Source organism: Xyrauchen texanus, chromosome 12, assembly GCF_025860055.1.
Source record: "Xyrauchen texanus isolate HMW12.3.18 chromosome 12, RBS_HiC_50CHRs, whole genome shotgun sequence".
Lineage (NCBI taxonomy): Eukaryota > Metazoa > Chordata > Actinopteri > Cypriniformes > Catostomidae > Xyrauchen > Xyrauchen texanus.
The window spans coordinates 34,241,819-34,260,307 of NC_068287.1; the positions used below are offsets into that span (position 1 = coordinate 34,241,819).

At 38.6% G+C, this 18,489-nt stretch overlaps 1 protein-coding gene across 1 annotated transcript in view; it reads right to left on the minus strand.

Moving 5' to 3' along the window:
• Positions 1-3,979: 3,979 nt before the first annotated feature.
• LOC127652272 (alpha-2,8-sialyltransferase 8F-like) overlaps positions 3,980-18,489 on the minus strand; it is a 32,746-nt gene continuing 18,236 nt past the window's right edge. Inside the window, exons 2-7 of the mRNA XM_052138419.1 lie at positions 10,815-10,889; positions 9,703-9,780; positions 9,290-9,434; positions 9,064-9,176; positions 8,594-8,686; positions 3,980-6,318 (exon numbers count right to left, since the gene is read on the minus strand). Coding sequence (XP_051994379.1) covers positions 5,838-6,318; positions 8,594-8,686; positions 9,064-9,176; positions 9,290-9,434; positions 9,703-9,780; positions 10,815-10,889 — 985 coding nt within the window. The 3' untranslated portion in view covers positions 3,980-5,837. The remainder of the gene's footprint in view (positions 6,319-8,593; positions 8,687-9,063; positions 9,177-9,289; positions 9,435-9,702; positions 9,781-10,814; positions 10,890-18,489) is intronic.

An 18,489-nucleotide genomic window follows, 5' to 3' on the forward strand; every position in this document is an offset into this window, starting at 1 on the left:
TGGAGCCAATTCATAAATGTAAAAATACTCACTGTTATAACATTTTGTCCAAAATACATAGACAATATATGTTTTAATGTGGTTTTAGTGTGATAAAATCAATTAACCTTTTCTGTGTAAAGTAATAACCAATTTTACAACTTGCAACAATAATGCAATGCTATGACTTTACAGCTCAAATAATATACACATGAGTTTTAACAGAAGAGTTAATGTAAGTGCATTTAAATAATGATAAGCTTCACATTTACACCTTTAATCCCTCCAAAAATTGGCCCCATTCACTTCTATTGTAACTGCCTCACTGTGACTTTGATTTTTGCCATTTCAAAGAAAAGAAGGGATGAGTCTAAATACTTTTTTGTGGTAATCAATACTATGCCTCAAATGCTGTCTAATGCTCTTAACCCAGACTATTCCTTTTAGTATTAGAAGATTAACACACACTTATGCATTTATACTTTCAATTTTGAAACCAACTTTGTTTAGATGCAAAATTTGGTGTGTATCTCACAGACTAAGACCACACACAAATGGAAAATATGCTGTATATCTTTTTAAAATGCTTTAAGTGCCTTATTGATTTTTCCTTTTCTTGATCTTCCTAAAGTAATCTTGGGTTCTCAAGATTATGTCTAGCTTTGAGGACATCCACGGTACAAGGCAGAAAAACCCATTCGTTTTGAAGTTTGGAGCTGTTTAGCAAAAAAAAGTGGATCCATCTTCCTGTCGGATCCATTTGAAGCGATGACACTTCGATCCAAATCCGAGCCAGCTGTCTTCCTGTTTTTAAAGTTAAACAGTAACGTTTATATCACAGTGCTAAGTCGTAACAATGCAATGATCTGCCAGTGCATTTTACATTACAATGTGGTGGTGGTGGTACACTGCGTGCGGTCTTTAAGACTGCATAAAACTGAACAGACCTTCTTCTGTGAAATAAGCTGTATAAATCTATACTTACAAACACACACACACAATTAAAAATGTCATCATCCCCCACCCATATGGTATGGGTGTTACCTCCGAAGAAGCCATCGGTCTCAACGTTTTTGAGATCCAATGAAGTTTTGATTAGTTTCTGTGTTATTACGTTCAGATGGATTAAAATCCCACTTTAATCTTATACTGTCCCCTACTGGTTAAAAGAGAAATTGCAGTCTAGGTAGTCATAGTCTTCTCAACCACACTAAATACTGTAAATACATCTGAAATATTAATTCTGGTGTCACTGTCCTTTCAATACTTGTGTACTTGAATATCTTTTGGCAAACAAACTTTATAGAACCGATACAAGTTTTAACTTGGATACGTTGAGATTTAACGGTGCTGCAGGCCCATAAGAAAGCTGACAAAATCCAGACACTCTCCAAGATATACAATATACTGTATATATCTACCTAAAGATACACACACACTGTGTGAATTGTCTTCCATTTTCTTTTACTGCCACATTCCAACTTGTGAGACTTGATGTTTGAGTTTGATTTGTGAATGTTTGGATGTTTGAGTTGTGAAGACTGCCATGGAAGACCAAGTACTGTTTGTCAACATAGACAATAAAGACATTGTGCGACTATGCAGTCCTGCTGACTGAGGAAAACATGCCATAGAACACCGTTGTGTGTGCCTGTGTGTAGCTGAAGATGAGGCTGAGATGTGATTGCATGCAAGTAATCTTGATGAATAAATTAAAGAAAGAAAAAAATTAACCCTTTACATATCAGCAATTCAGCAAGAATTTTCAGTGCTGAAGATTGTGGCATTAGGTTCAAGGTTACTATAAGCTGGACTTTACATTTTAAAAAATGATTAGGTTGCTTTTTTATTAGCTTTTTTAATACATGGAATTGTATTTATCAGTGCCAATATAATGCGTTAAATAGGTTTTCTAGGATTTTTTATGATTTCATTGTCTTTAATAGCAACAACAAAAAAAAGAGACAATTTTGGTGTACATACTTGTTGTCTCCCAATTGAAATACACTTCCCAATGTGCTTAGTGAATTGTGCTTCTCCTTTGTTTTTGATGCTATATAGATTGGTTATTTTGTCTTTGTTTCCTCTTCTGATGGTTATAAATTATCCCTTTAAAGATGCCCTTATGATTTTGCATGGGAGGGGAAATGAAAATGTTTAGGAAAACAGGGAAATTCCCCAGAGCTCTTTCTAATGAAAAATCACAAAACTACAACAAAAAGGATTCTGCAATGTAGCTGTACTTTGACCTTTCTGTGTGTTTGTGTGTGGGTGGGTGTGAGTTTTAGCAGCTGTATATTCAAGAGCTCCAGATGGTGTGAGTAGAGACCCCTCTGCTCCACATCTGATCACCACTTTTTGTGTGTTTGTTTGTATGCGTGTTTGTGTGTGTGGATTCTGGGTTAGGCAAGGCCATTTTTTATCGAGTCTCAAAAAAAGTATTTTTGTCAGAAGTGTGAGAAAAAATAAACTTTAAGTAGTAAGCTACTTTACTTCTGAGTGTCTTTGGATATATGACACATTGCTTTGACAGCAAGTCTTCTCGGCAGGGTCTGGTGGCATTATTGTTTCTGATGGGTTTGTGTATGTTTGTGAGCGTGGAAGCATGTTTTTCTACATATTGTACTTCCCTGGTTGTCATCATGCCACTTTAAACCCTAATCTATTCTATTTGACCTCTGTTTGTCCTGACTTTGTGTTTCTATAAATGTTGTTGCTGTGTTTAAAAATGAGGGAGAGGGGGAAAAAAAAGTTTTTAATGTGCCCAGATGGATTGTCCAGCGATGTACAATTATTTCCAATTTTGGAAACCCCTCTTTTTGAATTTGAAATGGATGTGCAGAGCTATTTTGTTAATAAAATGAAAATGAAATACATTGGAATTACAGTACATTTATGTGTGACAGAATGTAGAAAGAGTATGTGCATTTGGCATTTAAAAGTATGCATGCTGAATCACCCCTTTCTGTGTGTCAAAGCACTGATTTCGATTGGTCGTGAAAGGGGCCAGTCAATATCCTTAACTTTGACAGATCCTCAAACCATGTTTATCACTCTAACTCATGTTCACAACATCATGTTTATTTCTTGGAATTTGTCATAGCCGGTTTCTTCTGAAAATTGACTGCATATGGCATCAGGTTGTCTCATAAACCATTAACACATTGTAAAAAAGAAAAACAGTAGGCCTAGTGTCAAATGAGGTTCCCATCGGGAATATGTGCTAACGCACATCCCTTTTACACTGAAAAGGGTAGCCTGACCTGCCTACAAACAAATATGGTGCACCACAGTGTTTGTATACTGAGTTTACTCCTGTTTTGAGGAAATATTTAAACACACAGTAATGGGAATTATACCACTTAAAGGTATATTCTGGATTCAATACAAGTTTCTCAATCGACAGCATTTGTGGCATATTGTTGATACCACAAAAAAATAAAATAATAATAAATTTGCCTCATCCGTACTTTCTTTAAAAAAAGCAGACATCAAGGTTACATTGAGGCACTGTCAATGGAAGTGAATGGTGCCAATTTATTGAGGATTTAAAAGGCAGAAATGTGATGATTGCAATTTTATAAAAGCACTTATATTCATTCTTCTATTAAAACGTATTAATTAAGCTGTAAAGTTGTTTAAATTGTAATTTTTACTGTTGTTTTAGGTTGACATTACATTATGGCAATGAAGTTGTAAAATTGTCTGTAACTTTACACAGAGAAGGTTGTAAGTGATTTTATCACACTAAAATCATGTTAACACGCATGTTGTTTATGTCTTGTGTCTATTCCTTTGAAAGAGTGAGTATTTTCATGTTTACGGATTGGCCCCATTGACTTCCATTGTAAGTGCCTCACTAGCACCTTATCCAGATTTTTCCTTTTTTCAAAGAAAAATCTATAATATGCCACAAATGCTGTTGATTGATCTTTACTTGTATTGAACCCGGAATATTCCTTCAACAAATAAAATACACATTGACATTGAATTTCTGAAATGTATACTTTTAATTAATAATTCAAAACAGATTTTTTTATTTACATTACAGCAATTCATATTAGAGCCCTTTCATGCTCAGATGGGGCATGCAAAATTGGCACATTCGAGTTTGTCACAATTTACACCTGTTTTCTCACTCCCCAGAAAGCAAACCCACACCAATGATTCATATTTCTCCACACACTGTCTATGATTGGAATAGCATATTAGCATACTACTCTTATTATTATTTCTGTATGCATGGAATACCCAGATGGCCAACTACATCTATGTTTTCAGAATGATGTATAAACTGAAAATAATATCTGTTGCGATTTTTAACATCACTTTCTTGACATATTATTTAAACATACTGCAAAATATGACAACATTTTCATGTTTTTTTACATTACATTAGTACAGAATTATTCCTACTGTTTCACACAGTATTTAAAAACAAAATAACAGGGAGCATACAGTGTATTCAGTACAGTAGTAAGTCAGTATTCCATTCCGAACATAGCCACTGTGACTGTGATGTCAAGTTTCCAAACATGCAGACATTCCTGATATCTCCTGGCTCGACTCTAGAATTAGAATTCAGTGCTGCTACTAAAGCACACCTGAGATTAAATTAATTTCCACTGATAATTGTTTCAGAGGACAAACCGGCACTTGTGATGAGTGAAACAGAGGAAAGACCCAAAAGAGCATCAATAGTAAGCATGAATAAGGCGAGACAGCTTTGGGAGTGTTCAGGGTGCGTTGGAGGAAGTTGTTCTGGGAGTCATTTTCTTAATTAAATTCCTTCAAAGCACAGAGGCTTTACATTCGTATTCAGCAACTATTTGTGTATGTGCAAGATTATCTCAAAATAATAAAACACGTGATAAATGTGTTGTGCATGTTTATAGCTGCTTTTTTAGCGTGTGCATGCACAGCAGTACAGATTCATTCACATTCACAGCTGTATCTTTCCAGCCACTCTTCAAGGTGGCGGGTTCTACCAGAAAGACTCATAAGCCCTGTCTTATGGGTCGGTGCATCTCATAAAACCCATCAAGAAAGTCCAGGTCACATTTCACCCCAAAACCAAAAGAAAAAAATGGTAATAAAACATATTTTGGATAAAGAAAATGTGGTCCACAATTAGGACCCTTTTTTTAAATTTTTGCATTGACAATTTTTAGAAAATCATCTCATTATTTAGCTCATTATTTTTAATGAACAATCTATTTAGGGTTAAACAATTTTAATCAGTTTTGCAATTATATGTTTTTAAATAAAATCAGTATTTTTTTTTAGTTACTACAGGCAGTATAACAAATGCTACAATGATGTATAAATAATTTTAAATTAATTAAAAAATATATATGTTACAGTAATGAGCGTAAGACTGCATTATTGTACTGAAAACTATGTCACACATAGTTACCTCACTGTAACCTCGATTTTTGGTTTTATTAAAGAGAACGAGGGACGAGTCAAAATGATTTTTTGTTGTAATCATTATTAGTCCACAAATGCTGTCAATTGAGCTTAACTTGTATTGAAGCCGCAATATTCCTTTGAGTCCTAATATTAGACTTAACATTTTAAATTTTGCATAAAGAAAATTATTTTCATTTTTGGGGTTAAATGTGACCTGGACACCTCTTTGTAAATTTCCCACATGTAGCTTACATCTGAGAGTCTTCCTGGCAGAACTAACACATACACTTATATGTCCAGTAAGTCTTTAATTCGCTCAGCAACGAACAAAAAAGTTCAGCCTTGCAGGTTTGCATCTAAATCTTGTAGTCCTTTCTCAAGTGAAGAGGTATTTTGTGTACATACTCTGATGTACATTAAGGCATCGTTGCTTCTCGGCTTATATTTTAGCTGTGAGTGGGCTGACACTCCCCCAGGTGTATGCGAACCACACCTTGCTTGTGGAGTTTCAGTAAATGTTCAAACTCAGTCGGCATGGAGTGCACATTCTTCTTGCTCTCCCGATTATCGTAATAATGGTTGGTGATCGATTGATTGTAATGTGGATGTTTGTTGAAAGGCCAAAAGCCGTATAAATGGACGTTAGCACAAATCTCTAGTGCTAAACTAGCCATGATGATTCCTGTGCTGAGACGAACTGACTTAAGGCCTTGCTCACGCCAGAACTTCGTCAGTCTCCTCAAGTACTCCGGGTTCAGGAAAATAGGCAGCGGCCTATCACTGCCAAAGTCCTCCAGTGTGTAAAAGGCACGCAGGGATACAGCCGTGTTTTGGCCATAGGAGAAGGCAGGAAGCAGCAATAAAGCTTGTCCGTAAGGACGAAGGTTTTCCACAAATGGCCGGCGGCGCTCCATCAGTCCACTGTATCTGGGTAGAAAACAGAAGGGAAGGAGAGACATAGGTTAGGTTTCACTTTTATAATTTGTCTTATGATAACTGTAATCATGAACTGAAAAGGATCAAAGGAATGTTTCAGGTGCAAGTTAAACTATATCAACAGCATCTGTAACATTCTGTTGTTTATCACAGAAAATAATTTTCACTTGTTTGGTAAAAACAAGCAAAAATCTTGTTTAGAGTAATGCATTAAAGGGATAGTTCACCAAAAAGTGAAAATTCTCTCATTAACGCACCCTCATGCCATCCCAGATGTGCATGACTTTCTTTCTTCTGCTGAACACAAAACGATTTTTAGAAGAATATTTCAGCTCTGTTGGTCCATACAATGCAAGTGAATAGTGACCAAAACTTTGAAGCTGCAAAAAGCACATAAAGGCAGCATAAAGGTCATCCATAAGACTCCAGTGGTTTAATCAATGTCTTGCAAAGAGAGCTAATCAGTTTTGGGTGAGAAACAGACCAAATTACAATATCCCTTTTCTCATTGCAGTCTCTAGGCACAATCATGATTTCAAGCTCGATTTCACTTATCAGGCTTGAAATCATGATCGCCAAGGAGACTGCTTCCAAGATGTACAGTGAAAAAGGAGTTACAATTTGGTCTGTTTTCACCCAAAACTAACTGGATCTCTTCAGAAGACATTTATTAAACCACTGGAGTTGTATGGATTACTTTTATGATTACTTTATCTCCTTTTTGGAGCTTTTGGAGTTCTGGTCACCATTCACTTGCATTGTATGGACCCACAGAGTTGAGATATTCTTCTAAAAATCTTCATTTGTGTTTAGCAGAAGGAAGTCATACACATCTGGGATGGCATGAAGGTGAGTAAATGATGAGGGAATTCAAATTTTTGGGTGAACTATCCCTTTAACAATAAAGGTCTGTGGGATAAGGTATTCCGGAGTGCTTAAAAGCACAAAATGTACAGTATGCATGGTTTTTGAAGCCTTTGTATTAATTTTCCCGTACACAAAAAGGGGAATTATTTGAACTATAAAATTTTACTGGAGAAAAGGCCAATGTCAAGTTGGCAGACAGAATTTGCATGCCCCGCCCTGGACATACGGGTATAAAGGGAAGCGAGGCAGCGAGTGCCAGTCAGAATTTGTCTTCGGAGCCGAACGGTTGTGCAACAGCAAGCTGAGTTCACCACTGTTCCACTCACCTGTACTGGCGATAAGCACTGCTTTTGGATCTACGGCGCATTTCCAGCTGGCGTTCTCTCTCTGCACGCTGTGCAGTCCACACCCCTGGGCACTTCGACAGCGCTTTCTTTGCCTGAAAGAGTGTTTCTCCTCCTAAAAAAAGTGTATTTCCTCTAAAAGAGTTTGAGTTCCCACTCATAAAAGAGCAATACACAGCAGGCGTAGAACGTCCTTTTCAGGACGCGTCTTTTTAAAGATGTCTTTCCGCCTCTGTGTAGTTCCTGATGCGGTTGATTTTTCTCCACTTCTGACGGTCATAAAAGCCGGCTCGCGTGCCTGGGCTGCGATCACACGCAGGCAGCGTTTTATGAATGGTTCATGTTCTCAGTGCGAAAACATAGCCATGGCAACATTACGGTCACAACTTTCTTTTCTCACGAGAGAAAGCCACTTCAGCTGCCCCCCGCGTCATTCCTTCTTCCGACGGGATTGAGGATGACCCGGCTGGCAATGAAGGCGATTTGGGGATGACGACGGGCTTGTTTTCGCCAGGTAAATCCCCACGAACCACCCGCCCCCCGGCATGCTTGCTGGCTTCCGTCCAAGCTCGGGATGAGTGCGGCTCACCTCGCGGCCAGCCGGCATTCTCCCTTGAGCCCCTGGAATTGGATGACGACATCGCCGCTACATCGGAGAGCGTCACAGCGGCATCTGATGCTGATGACTTGTTGGGGCTGCCACCTTTGGGTCTGCTCGCCCAGTCTGAGGCTGATGCGCAGATGTCCGCTATGCTTTCCCAGGCTGCCGTGAACACGTGGCTGGACTGGAAACCTCCGTCCCCCCCTCATGGCTACTCAATCGGTTCCTCGGGTCAGGGAGCCACTCATAGCAACCGACCTCACTCTCAGAGCCATGAAGGCGGCATACGCCCCCCGTCTCCAGGACCCCTTCCAGGACCAGGAAAGCTCAGAAGAGGTGCTGTGCAAGATCAGGGAGGATGAGGAACAGGTCCTCCTGGTTGCCCCTTACTGCACAGCACCACACCGAAGCGTTTCTAGCATATCTACAGACAAAATCACAGCCGCAGTCTTACTTTTCATGAAGGATGCTGGGATTTGCAGTCACCAAGTTTGTTTTGTTGCCCACATCTTGCTCATATTGGTTCCCCAGTGGCGGAAGGTTACATCTACGAATACACATATGGGCAAAGGTTAATTAGGCCATTTTTATTGATAAGAAATCTAAAGAGAGAGATTCGTTTTTTACACCCACATCAATTCCAGTTTTAAAGCTGAAGTGTGTAACTTTCTCCTACCCAGCTGAATATGCAGAGGCAACTACAAGTAAGCCATTAGCTGATTGAAAGCAGTATATTAATTGCAGGAATACTAAGAGTAGCATGCCATTCTGAACTCAGCCATTATTTCTAAAATTCTGTTTGGTGACAATAGTGCCACAGAAATTATACACTTCAGCATTATGCAACTATTTTTATACCTACTTTTTTGTACATACTACTAATATTAGGATTGATTGATTTATGTAGGGTGATTTGATCCTGACCTGATGACAAACTGGGCTGAATTAATGTCCTCTCCACAGCTGCTATTGACCAAAATACCTCCATTCCCAACCACAGCACAGGACTCCCATGTTGCATTTCCAAAGGGCTGTTCCTATACACATACACAAAGAGAGAGAGAGAATGTAAATGGTGAATTATGCATGCAGCATTTGCTTTTATGCAATGTTTCTTTTAATATTATAACATAATTTGATCACATACTACCTTAGACAAGATGCTGAACAGGGCTTGGGTCACCTGCAGTGGCTTTCTCTTCTCACCATCATAGAGAACGCTTGACCCCACAGGTGTGTTGTTCTGTGTGACCACGGCTTTGGATACAGCATGGCACTTGCTGTTTAGTAATGAGCTGTAATGAAAAAAAAAAAAAAACACTTACAAATTATAAGGCATTCCTAAATAGTAACTGATTTGGGATCTGTTTTTATCAAATAGGAACACGAAGACAGGGCAAAATATAACCTTAAGTAATAATTTCCTTAGTTTATTCATCTCTAAAGAAATCCAGGCTATGATCCATATTTAACAATACAGTGTTTATATACAACAAGGTAACCGACAGGTACATTTGAACCTTTATGAAAACAGCTCATGGTTTTCTTTCAGCTATGTTTTACCTGAAACTTTTAAAGTTTGCCTCCTGTTTTGTCCATCCAGAGTATTTCTCTGGTGCTTTATCAATTAAAGCACTGTCTCTGAAAAAAAGAAATGCACAAGCAGGATAAAATATCTTTTAGAAATGACATGCAGTCTAAAGTGACTGAATACAAAAGGAATGAATACAAAAAGGTAGAAACATAAAACACACATTGATCTAAAAATTTAAATATCATGTCATTTCTTTTATATTGCAGAAATGAAAGTAATATAAAACAAATTAAGGAATGAATATATAATTCTAGTCTTGAGGTAAAATTGGACAATAAAAAATAAAGATACTATAGAACTACTAATTTGGCTAATAAATAATCTTTAGAATCGTTTAGAATTTGTGCAGTGTTTTTGAGTCTTGTGAGAGTTTACATTTGTTGACTGCCAGATTGTATATAACTTAAGTACAAATATTTCCAAAGATAGAGTATTTCTAAGATAATCAATAGATTTCAAATAACACAAGTTTAAGGCCATCAAGATCTCGTCTAGCCATTCAAGTCACACTCTCTCCATCACTGTTATACGTTTAAAGATGCATGAGATAAATACTTTAAAAAACAATCAAACCTCATGTTATATTTTTCCGGTTGATAAGATAAAGATCAAATGCACATTCACATGCTATATACCTTAGTCAATAAGCATGTACACAAAAAAAAATAATTATATATATATATATATATGCACATTTGTTTGATTTAAAATACTTTTTATTTTTCATTTCAGAAGAAACAGATCAAATGCAGGGTTTACTCACCCTCAGACAACAATCACTGCTTTGATCATCATATTTAAAGATGGAATGTGTAGATCTGTTACAGTATTACTTGTTTATTAAACAGTGTTTTTTTTATGTGATTGTTACATTGTGCATTGTAATTATTATTTGTATTATTAATATTCCTAGCACCTTGTTTTATTTTTATCATAACAGCTGTTATTAGGATTTTTTTTTTTTTCTTGCCACTGCTTTTGTTATGAGTTTTAATGCTTTGACAATAGTATATGTAAAGCAATCATGCCAATGAAGTACTTTGAAATTAGGGTAAGCATAATACAAGCAAGCTTTACATACCTGCATCCCTTGCAAGGTTGTGAAGTATCTGAGCGTTTTTGTGGAAGCTTCGATGAAGGACGAGGAGCTACATTACTGTAGAGAGAAAGATATTTAGAATTTTAACAAACCTTAAATGATCACTCATAAACTTGAGTTGAAATATTGTTACTCTGGCAATTGCATTATTTCAGGAAATCCATGAGCACACAACTTCCACACCCAAACAAAACAGACTCCCATCTCCAATACAGAAGTAGGAATTTCAAATATTGCTAAAGAATAATTAACCACAAACATGACTCAAATTATTTGGATCTGGGAAGTAAATGCATTTACATAGAGAATTTTAGCTCCCACTATAGCAAATGACATGACAACAATATTATAACATTTATTTGGAGAGCATATCCCGCATAGATATTATTTAGCTTAATGTAATTACAGTAATCATTAAACGTAACAGGAGGGTAATAATAATAATAATAATAAGTTAATAAATATAGCTGTAAACAGTAATTAACAGGGTTCAAGCACTTTAGGGCCTTGATGAGAACACATTACAATATAATAAGTATTAATCAGAGAATCTGTTAGCACCTAAAACAGAGATAAAGCAGCATAGTTTTTAGCAACATTAGTTTAAAGAGATATGGCCATTGTTACATTTCTGATGCCAGCTAATGTCTGATCTCCACCAACTTTTGCATGCTTTTTAGGATCACATGTTGCATCGGTGTACTAAATTTGATGAAAATCGTTTAGGATTTACATGCTTTGGGGGAACTAGGCCACAACCATATATTAATCACCCTGTTAAGAAGTTTACTGCACTGGTTTTGTTAAGGTCAAGTGAACAACTCAGGACTAGTTGGCAAAAGTAGTTTTTTTAAATAATCTCAAATACTTCACAAACTATTTGATTGACATCAATGGTTCTAGAGGCAATGTAGCTCAGAATGAGGAGATCTGTCATATGATATGAACAACTTCAGAATTGCAGAAAATATAACCATTTACACAAATTTCATTTTTTATTTTTACTTTGCACAGATCTCTTGAGCCAAGAGTAAAATAGGCCCACTGCGCTTTCTTACAATCAGCCTTTGCTGCTGAAAACAGCTGAAAGTTTATTAGTCGATGGCAGCCATGTTTTTATAGATATACAACTCTCCTCATATATATTCATGGCAAAATGGGCAGACACTTGGACAAAGACACTGCATACAGGATTTCAAGTCAACTGGACCAACAGTCCATCAGTTAGAGCTATTTTTAAGTCTATCATATAAGTGTCTGAGGCAGGCCATTTTTTCATGTGTCCTCAGTTTGAACCTGTACATTATTGTCCCACATTTGATGAAAAATTAAATCTAAAACATCTAATAATGCTTTCAAGAGTTCTTTTTAGTAAAAGTGGCCATGTCTACTTAAGATTTTCGTGCCGTCACCAAGTTGAATTGAAAGTTCAAAATGTTTTTAATAATTATTATTATCATTGGGACTCCAGAAAATCTTTTTGTACTGGTTTGCTTCCTATCAGGTGAACTGCCAAGGACTGGTTCGCAAAAGTAGGTTTTACAAAAAATCCAATATGGCGGAAAATGTTTAATGGCAGAAATGAAATTGGAGATATCCATTTTGTTAGAGCCAAGGATTACAATGATGTAAGGCACAGAGTCATACTGTTCAAAAGTTATAGCCCAAAACGCATTTGCAATTCTTATATTGCCCCCGACTAGCCAATAGGTGAGTCCATGCACCTGAGGGATGAGCAATAGTCCTACTATCACACCAAGCTTTGGAGTTGATGTTGATACAATAGAAATTCTACCGCAGAGCGATGACATCTCAAATCATTAACTTGTCTCTTGTTTGCTGCGATTAGCTAATTTCACTGAATCTACACCATGCTATCGTTCAGGCAGAACTATTCTTTCGACCACTAAAGATAGCTTCACTAATAATCTTCCAGAATTCTCACATGCTCAGTAAGCCAAAAAGTCTAGAAGAACTTGATGTATATATGAACAATTTCAGCCAGGATTTAGGCCCATCACTGAACAGAGACTGCATTTATCAGAGTTTCAAATGAATTGCTCTTATCACCTGATCGTGGCTGCATTTATCTTCTTGTGCTTTAGATCTCAGTGCTGCCTTCGATATGATTGACCAAGACATTCTCTTGAATAGACTGGAGAATTATGTTGGCATTATTGGACTTGCAATAGCATGGATTAGGTCCTATTTATCAGACCACTACCACTTTGTATGTGTAAATGAGGAATTGTCAAACCAAACAAAAGTTAAGTATGGCGTGTCACAAGGATCAGTTTTATGGCCTCTCCTTTCTCCTTATAAATATTATCAGGAATCATGGAATAAGATTCCACTGTTATGCCGACAGTTGTTAGGAGTGCAGACGAGGAGTTTGGATCTACACGCGGGTTTATTAAACAAAAGTGTAAACAAGACAAAACTGAAACATGGAGACATTGAAGGAACACGGACTGGATAAACACGGCAGGATAAACATGGCACGACAGGCAGCAGAACAAACATCGGAACATGGGAAACATCAAGACAGTCAGAACAACGAACGACAAGGGAATGGAGGAACAGCGGGGTTTAAATACACAGAGACATGATGATAACAAACGACAATCAGGTGCGAACAATGACATAGTGATGAAGGACGGGAATCGGGATGACGGCGACATGGAAAACACGGGGCAGACAACCAGGGATCGTAACATAACCCCCCCTCAAAGGATCGGATTCAAGACGATCCTCAGAAAACAAGAAAAAAGGAATACCCCAAAAAAAAAAAAAGAAAATATTTTTCTTCGACAAGCTACTATTCAGGAGTCAAGTACCAAGGCAAGTTATTTGCTGGCATTCAAATTAGCAAAGGCCGGCAAGCCTTTCTCCGAAAGGGAGTTTTTGAAAGAATGCATGGTAGAGACTGTGAGTCTCTTGTGTCCAGAGAGCAAAAACAAATTTGAACAAATTAGTTTATCACGCAGAACAGTGACCCGCCGTATACAACTAATTGACGAAGATTTGCCCAGCGACTTGAACAAAAAAGCAGAGTCATTTAAGTTCTATTCGTTAGCACTGGACGAAAGTAACGACATAAAAGACACCGCGCAGCTCTTAATTTTTATCAGAGGAATTGACGATAATTTTGAGATCACAGAGGAGTTTTTGGCCATGGAGTCCATAAAGGGGACAACACGAGGAGTGGACTTGTATGGTGTCATCGAGAGGCTTAAGTTACCATGGTGTAAACTTGTGAATGTCGCCACAGATGGATCGCCAAATTTGACAGGAAAAAACATTGGGCTGCTGAAAAGAATCCAGGATAAGGTGAAAGAGGAAAACCCTGAGTTGGATATCATTTTCCTGCACTGCATAATCCACCAGGAAGTCCTGTGCAAGTCTGTCTTGCAGCTTGATCACGTAGTGAAGGTAGTCGTAAAGCTTGTAAACTTCATTAGAGCAAGAGGACTTAACCATCGTCAGTTCATTCAATTCCTTGAAGAAACTGATGCTGATCACCAGGACTTACTGTACCACTCTAATGTCCGTTGGTTAAGTTTGGGGAAAGCATGTCAGCGAGTATGGGAGCTCAAAGGGGAGATAAGCTCATTTTTGGAGTTAATGGGGAAGGCTGGTGATTTTCCTGAGCTGAGCGACACAGACTGGCTTTGTGATTTTGCGTTCGCTGTGGACATATTGGCACACATGAACGTGCTGAACGAGAAGCTACAAGGGAAAGATCAATTTGTGCATGACATGCATGCAAATGTGAAAGCCTTCAAAACCAAATTGACTTTATTCTCAAGGCAAATTTCAAACAACACATTCGCTCATTTCCCCACACTAGCGACGCTGAAAGAGGCCTCTCAACATGCGAAGAAATACAGCAAATCACTGGATGTCCTGCACAGAGAATTTTTCCGTCGATTCTCTGATTTTGAAAAAATCGAGAAGTCACTTCAGCTGGTGTCATGTCCCCTGTCACTGGACTCTGAAACAGCACCGCAGGAGTTGCAATTGGAATTGATAGATCTGCAGTGTGACTCCATCCTAAAGGAGAGGTTTGACTCCTTGAAAGTGGATAAGTTTTATGCTTCACTCAATGAAACCAAGTTTCCAAACATCCGACAGTTGGCACAGAAGATGCTGGTGTTGTTTGGCTCTACTTACGTGTGTGAGCAGATGTTCAGCGTTATGAACATCAACAAAGCACGCCACAGATCCCAGTTAACTGATGATCACTTGAGATCGGTCCTGAGAATTGCCACAACTAAACTGACACCAAACTTCGATGCGCTGGCAAAAAAGGGTGATCAACAACACTGTTCTTACTGAAACTGAATAAGGTAGGTAGGTTGGCTAATCTTTACTTTTTAGGTATTGAGTTTCATATGTAATTTATAACTAATATCCCAGCAAACAGAACGTTGGCACGATTAAATCATTGACATTTCAGCACTCCTTGAACAGACAGTGACTTAAGTGCATAGGCTCCTTGTTGCACGTTAATGTTTTTTCCTTTTTTGGAAACTCAGAGGGAAAAAAAATGTTTGTAACCGTTTGTACGCCTGTTTAGTTTTTCATTTGATTTGTCTGATATTTAGTTTCTTTGCTCCTCTGGATTTTTAGATGTCTTGGACTGCTTCCGGTTACCGACCTTTATCGCCCGGCTTTCGACTACGCTCCCCTGTCTCTGCCATGTACAGAACCCGGTTTTGTTCATTAAATGTTCTGATCTGCCTTTGTTTTTTATGTTTTATTTATTATACTTAAAATAAATGTGTATATTCGTTTATTTAGTTTTTTTTTTCACAAATGTATGACTTTTGTGTATGAAGTGCAATTTGATTACCATATGCAGTTTTAATAAAGTTGAATTAACGTAACCTTCTGTCATTTTTACTCTTCTAAGTGTACACTTGCTGGTGTTTTGTTTCTAATTTACTCTTAGGCCCATTAAATAATACTAAGGATAAACAATATTTAAAAAGAATATAATTGTCTGACTAATTAAAAATGAACCTCAAAACATAACAATGCTAAATGGGGGATATCTATAGCATAAATTAATTGTCAGAACGTCAGATGTTGCCATGTAAATGTGTTTGCTGGGATAATCTGCTACTGGGCCGGCCCGCTGTCAAATTTTAAAACCCAGTGTAGCCCTTGAGCCAAAAAGTTTGCCCACCCCTGCTCTAGGCCTTACAGTTTGGTCTCCACAAGATGTTTTAGCAGAGAACAATAATAATAAATGTGAAACCCTCCAATTACAATAGGGTTTCGGTGCTTCACGCTTGAATCATTAATTATCAAGAACTAAAGAAAAAAAAAATAGAAAGGTGCAAAAAGTGAAATAATTAGGTAAATCAAATTTTTATCACTCAACTTCTCTCACAGAGTTTTGTTCTGGTGATATTGTTTTTCAGTCGCAGATTTAAGGAGACAAATAATGTAAAACTTTATATTCTGAACATTTAAATATCTTGCAAAGAGGACTTGGATGCTCATACAGCACAACAGTCTGTCCTCAGTTGTTCTACATTTCTCCAAAGCTGGCAAGCACACTTTGTACAACTCAATAACAAAGAGCTGACTGTTAACAAACAACATGCACTATACCCTGACTATTCTTGCGCTGATGATAACTACCGAACTTTGTATGGGGCTCAGTGTAATTTACTGAATAAAATCTAATACTGTACAATAACAGCCATTGTTAACAATTATCGATGAGTGCTTGTGACTTGCTAGCAGCGTTTTGTTTTATTATTGACTTCATTGTTTTAACCTCCCTCTGAATATATAGCCTTAAATCTTTCATATTATTAACTTTGCCTAATCTTTGACTTAGGTGACGTTAAGACAGAACATGTTCTTGCATTTAAAAAGCTAGACTCAGTTCAACGAATAGAAAATAACGAATATTTTCTGAGGATCTCTGCTTCCTTTTGTCCATAAATGGGCTTCCCTGTGAATGCACAGAATGACTGACAGACATAAAAATTGGCTAAACAAAGGACCTAGCCACGGCCCGTGCGTAAAATTTCTTTCTTCTTTTTTTTAGCTGTTTAGAGAGCCAAGGGCTATAACTGTGACAGGTGATATAACACTTATTTTATCTAAAGCAAGTTTTCAGCTAACGACCCTGCATCAGTGTGGAGCGGCCTGAAACAACTTACTAATTACAGGACTCCTACCCCCAACCCTGTGGCGGACCAACGACTGGCTGACGACCTGAATGTGTTTTACTGCAGATTTGAAAGGCCCGATTTCACACCCCACATGCACTCGGACCTTCATTTCACACAACCATTAACACATCCTGCAACCCCCCTCCTCCCCCCTCCTGCTACACTACTTGCACTCAAGATCTGTGAGGACAATGTGTGCCGTGTCTTTCGGAAGCAAAGGTCAAGGAAGGCTCCAGGACCAGATGGCATCTCACCAGCTTGCCTTCGTTCCTGTGCTAACCAACTGGCCCCCATCTTCACTCAGATCTTCAATAAATCACTGGAGCAGTGTGAAGTCCCATGCTGCTTGAAACGCTCCGTTATTATCCCCGTCCCTAAGAAACCTAAAATCACAGGACTTAATGACTACAGACCTGTCGCCCAGACATCTGTGGTCATGAAGTCATTTGAGAGACTGGTTTTGGCCCACCTGAAGGACATCACTGGACCCTTTCTGGACCCCCTTCAATTTGCTTATCGAGCAAACAGGTCTGTGGATGATGCAGTCAACATGGGTTTGCATCATATCCTGCAACATCTGGACAGACCGGGGACATACGTAAGGATCCTTTTTGTGGACTTCAGCTCGGCTTTCAACACAATCATACCCGATATACTCCAGACTAAGTTAAACCAACTCCCTGTTCCCACCTGTACCTGTCAGTGGATTACCAGCTTTCTGACGGACAGGCAGCAGCTTGTGAGGCAGGGAAAATTCACTTCCACCACCTGTACCATCACCACTGGTGCCCCCCAGGGATGTGTGCTCTCCCCAATACTCTTCTCCCTGTACACCAATGACTGCACCACCAAGGACGCCTCTGTCAGGCTCCTGAAGTTTGCAGACAACACCACTGTCATCGGTCTCATCCGAGATGATGATGAGTCTGCATATAGAAAGGAGGTTGAACGGCTGGCTTTCTGGTGCAGTCAAAACAACCTGGAGCTGAACACGCTCAAAACAGTGGAGATGATTGTGGACTTTAGGAGGAACACCCCAACATTGTCCCCCCTCACCATTCTAAACAGCACTGTGGTAGCAGTGGAGTCATTCAGGTTCCTGGGCACTACCATCTCACAGGACCTGAAGTGGGAGATACACATCGACTCCATTGTGAAAAAGGCCCAGCAGAGGTTGAACTTCCTTCGCCAGCTGAGGAAGTTCAACCTGCCACCAGTGCTGCTGAAACAGTTCTACTCAGCAGTCATTGAGTCTGTCCTCTGCACTTCAATAACTGTCTGGTTTGGTGCAGCTACGAAATCAGACATCAGAAGACTGCAAAGGACAGTTCGGTCTGCTGAGAGGATTATTGGTTGCACCCTGCCCCACCTTCAAGAACTATACACTTCCAGAGTGAGGAAAAAGGCTGGTAAAATCACTCTGGACACCACTCACCCAGCCCACTACCTTTTTGAACTGTTGC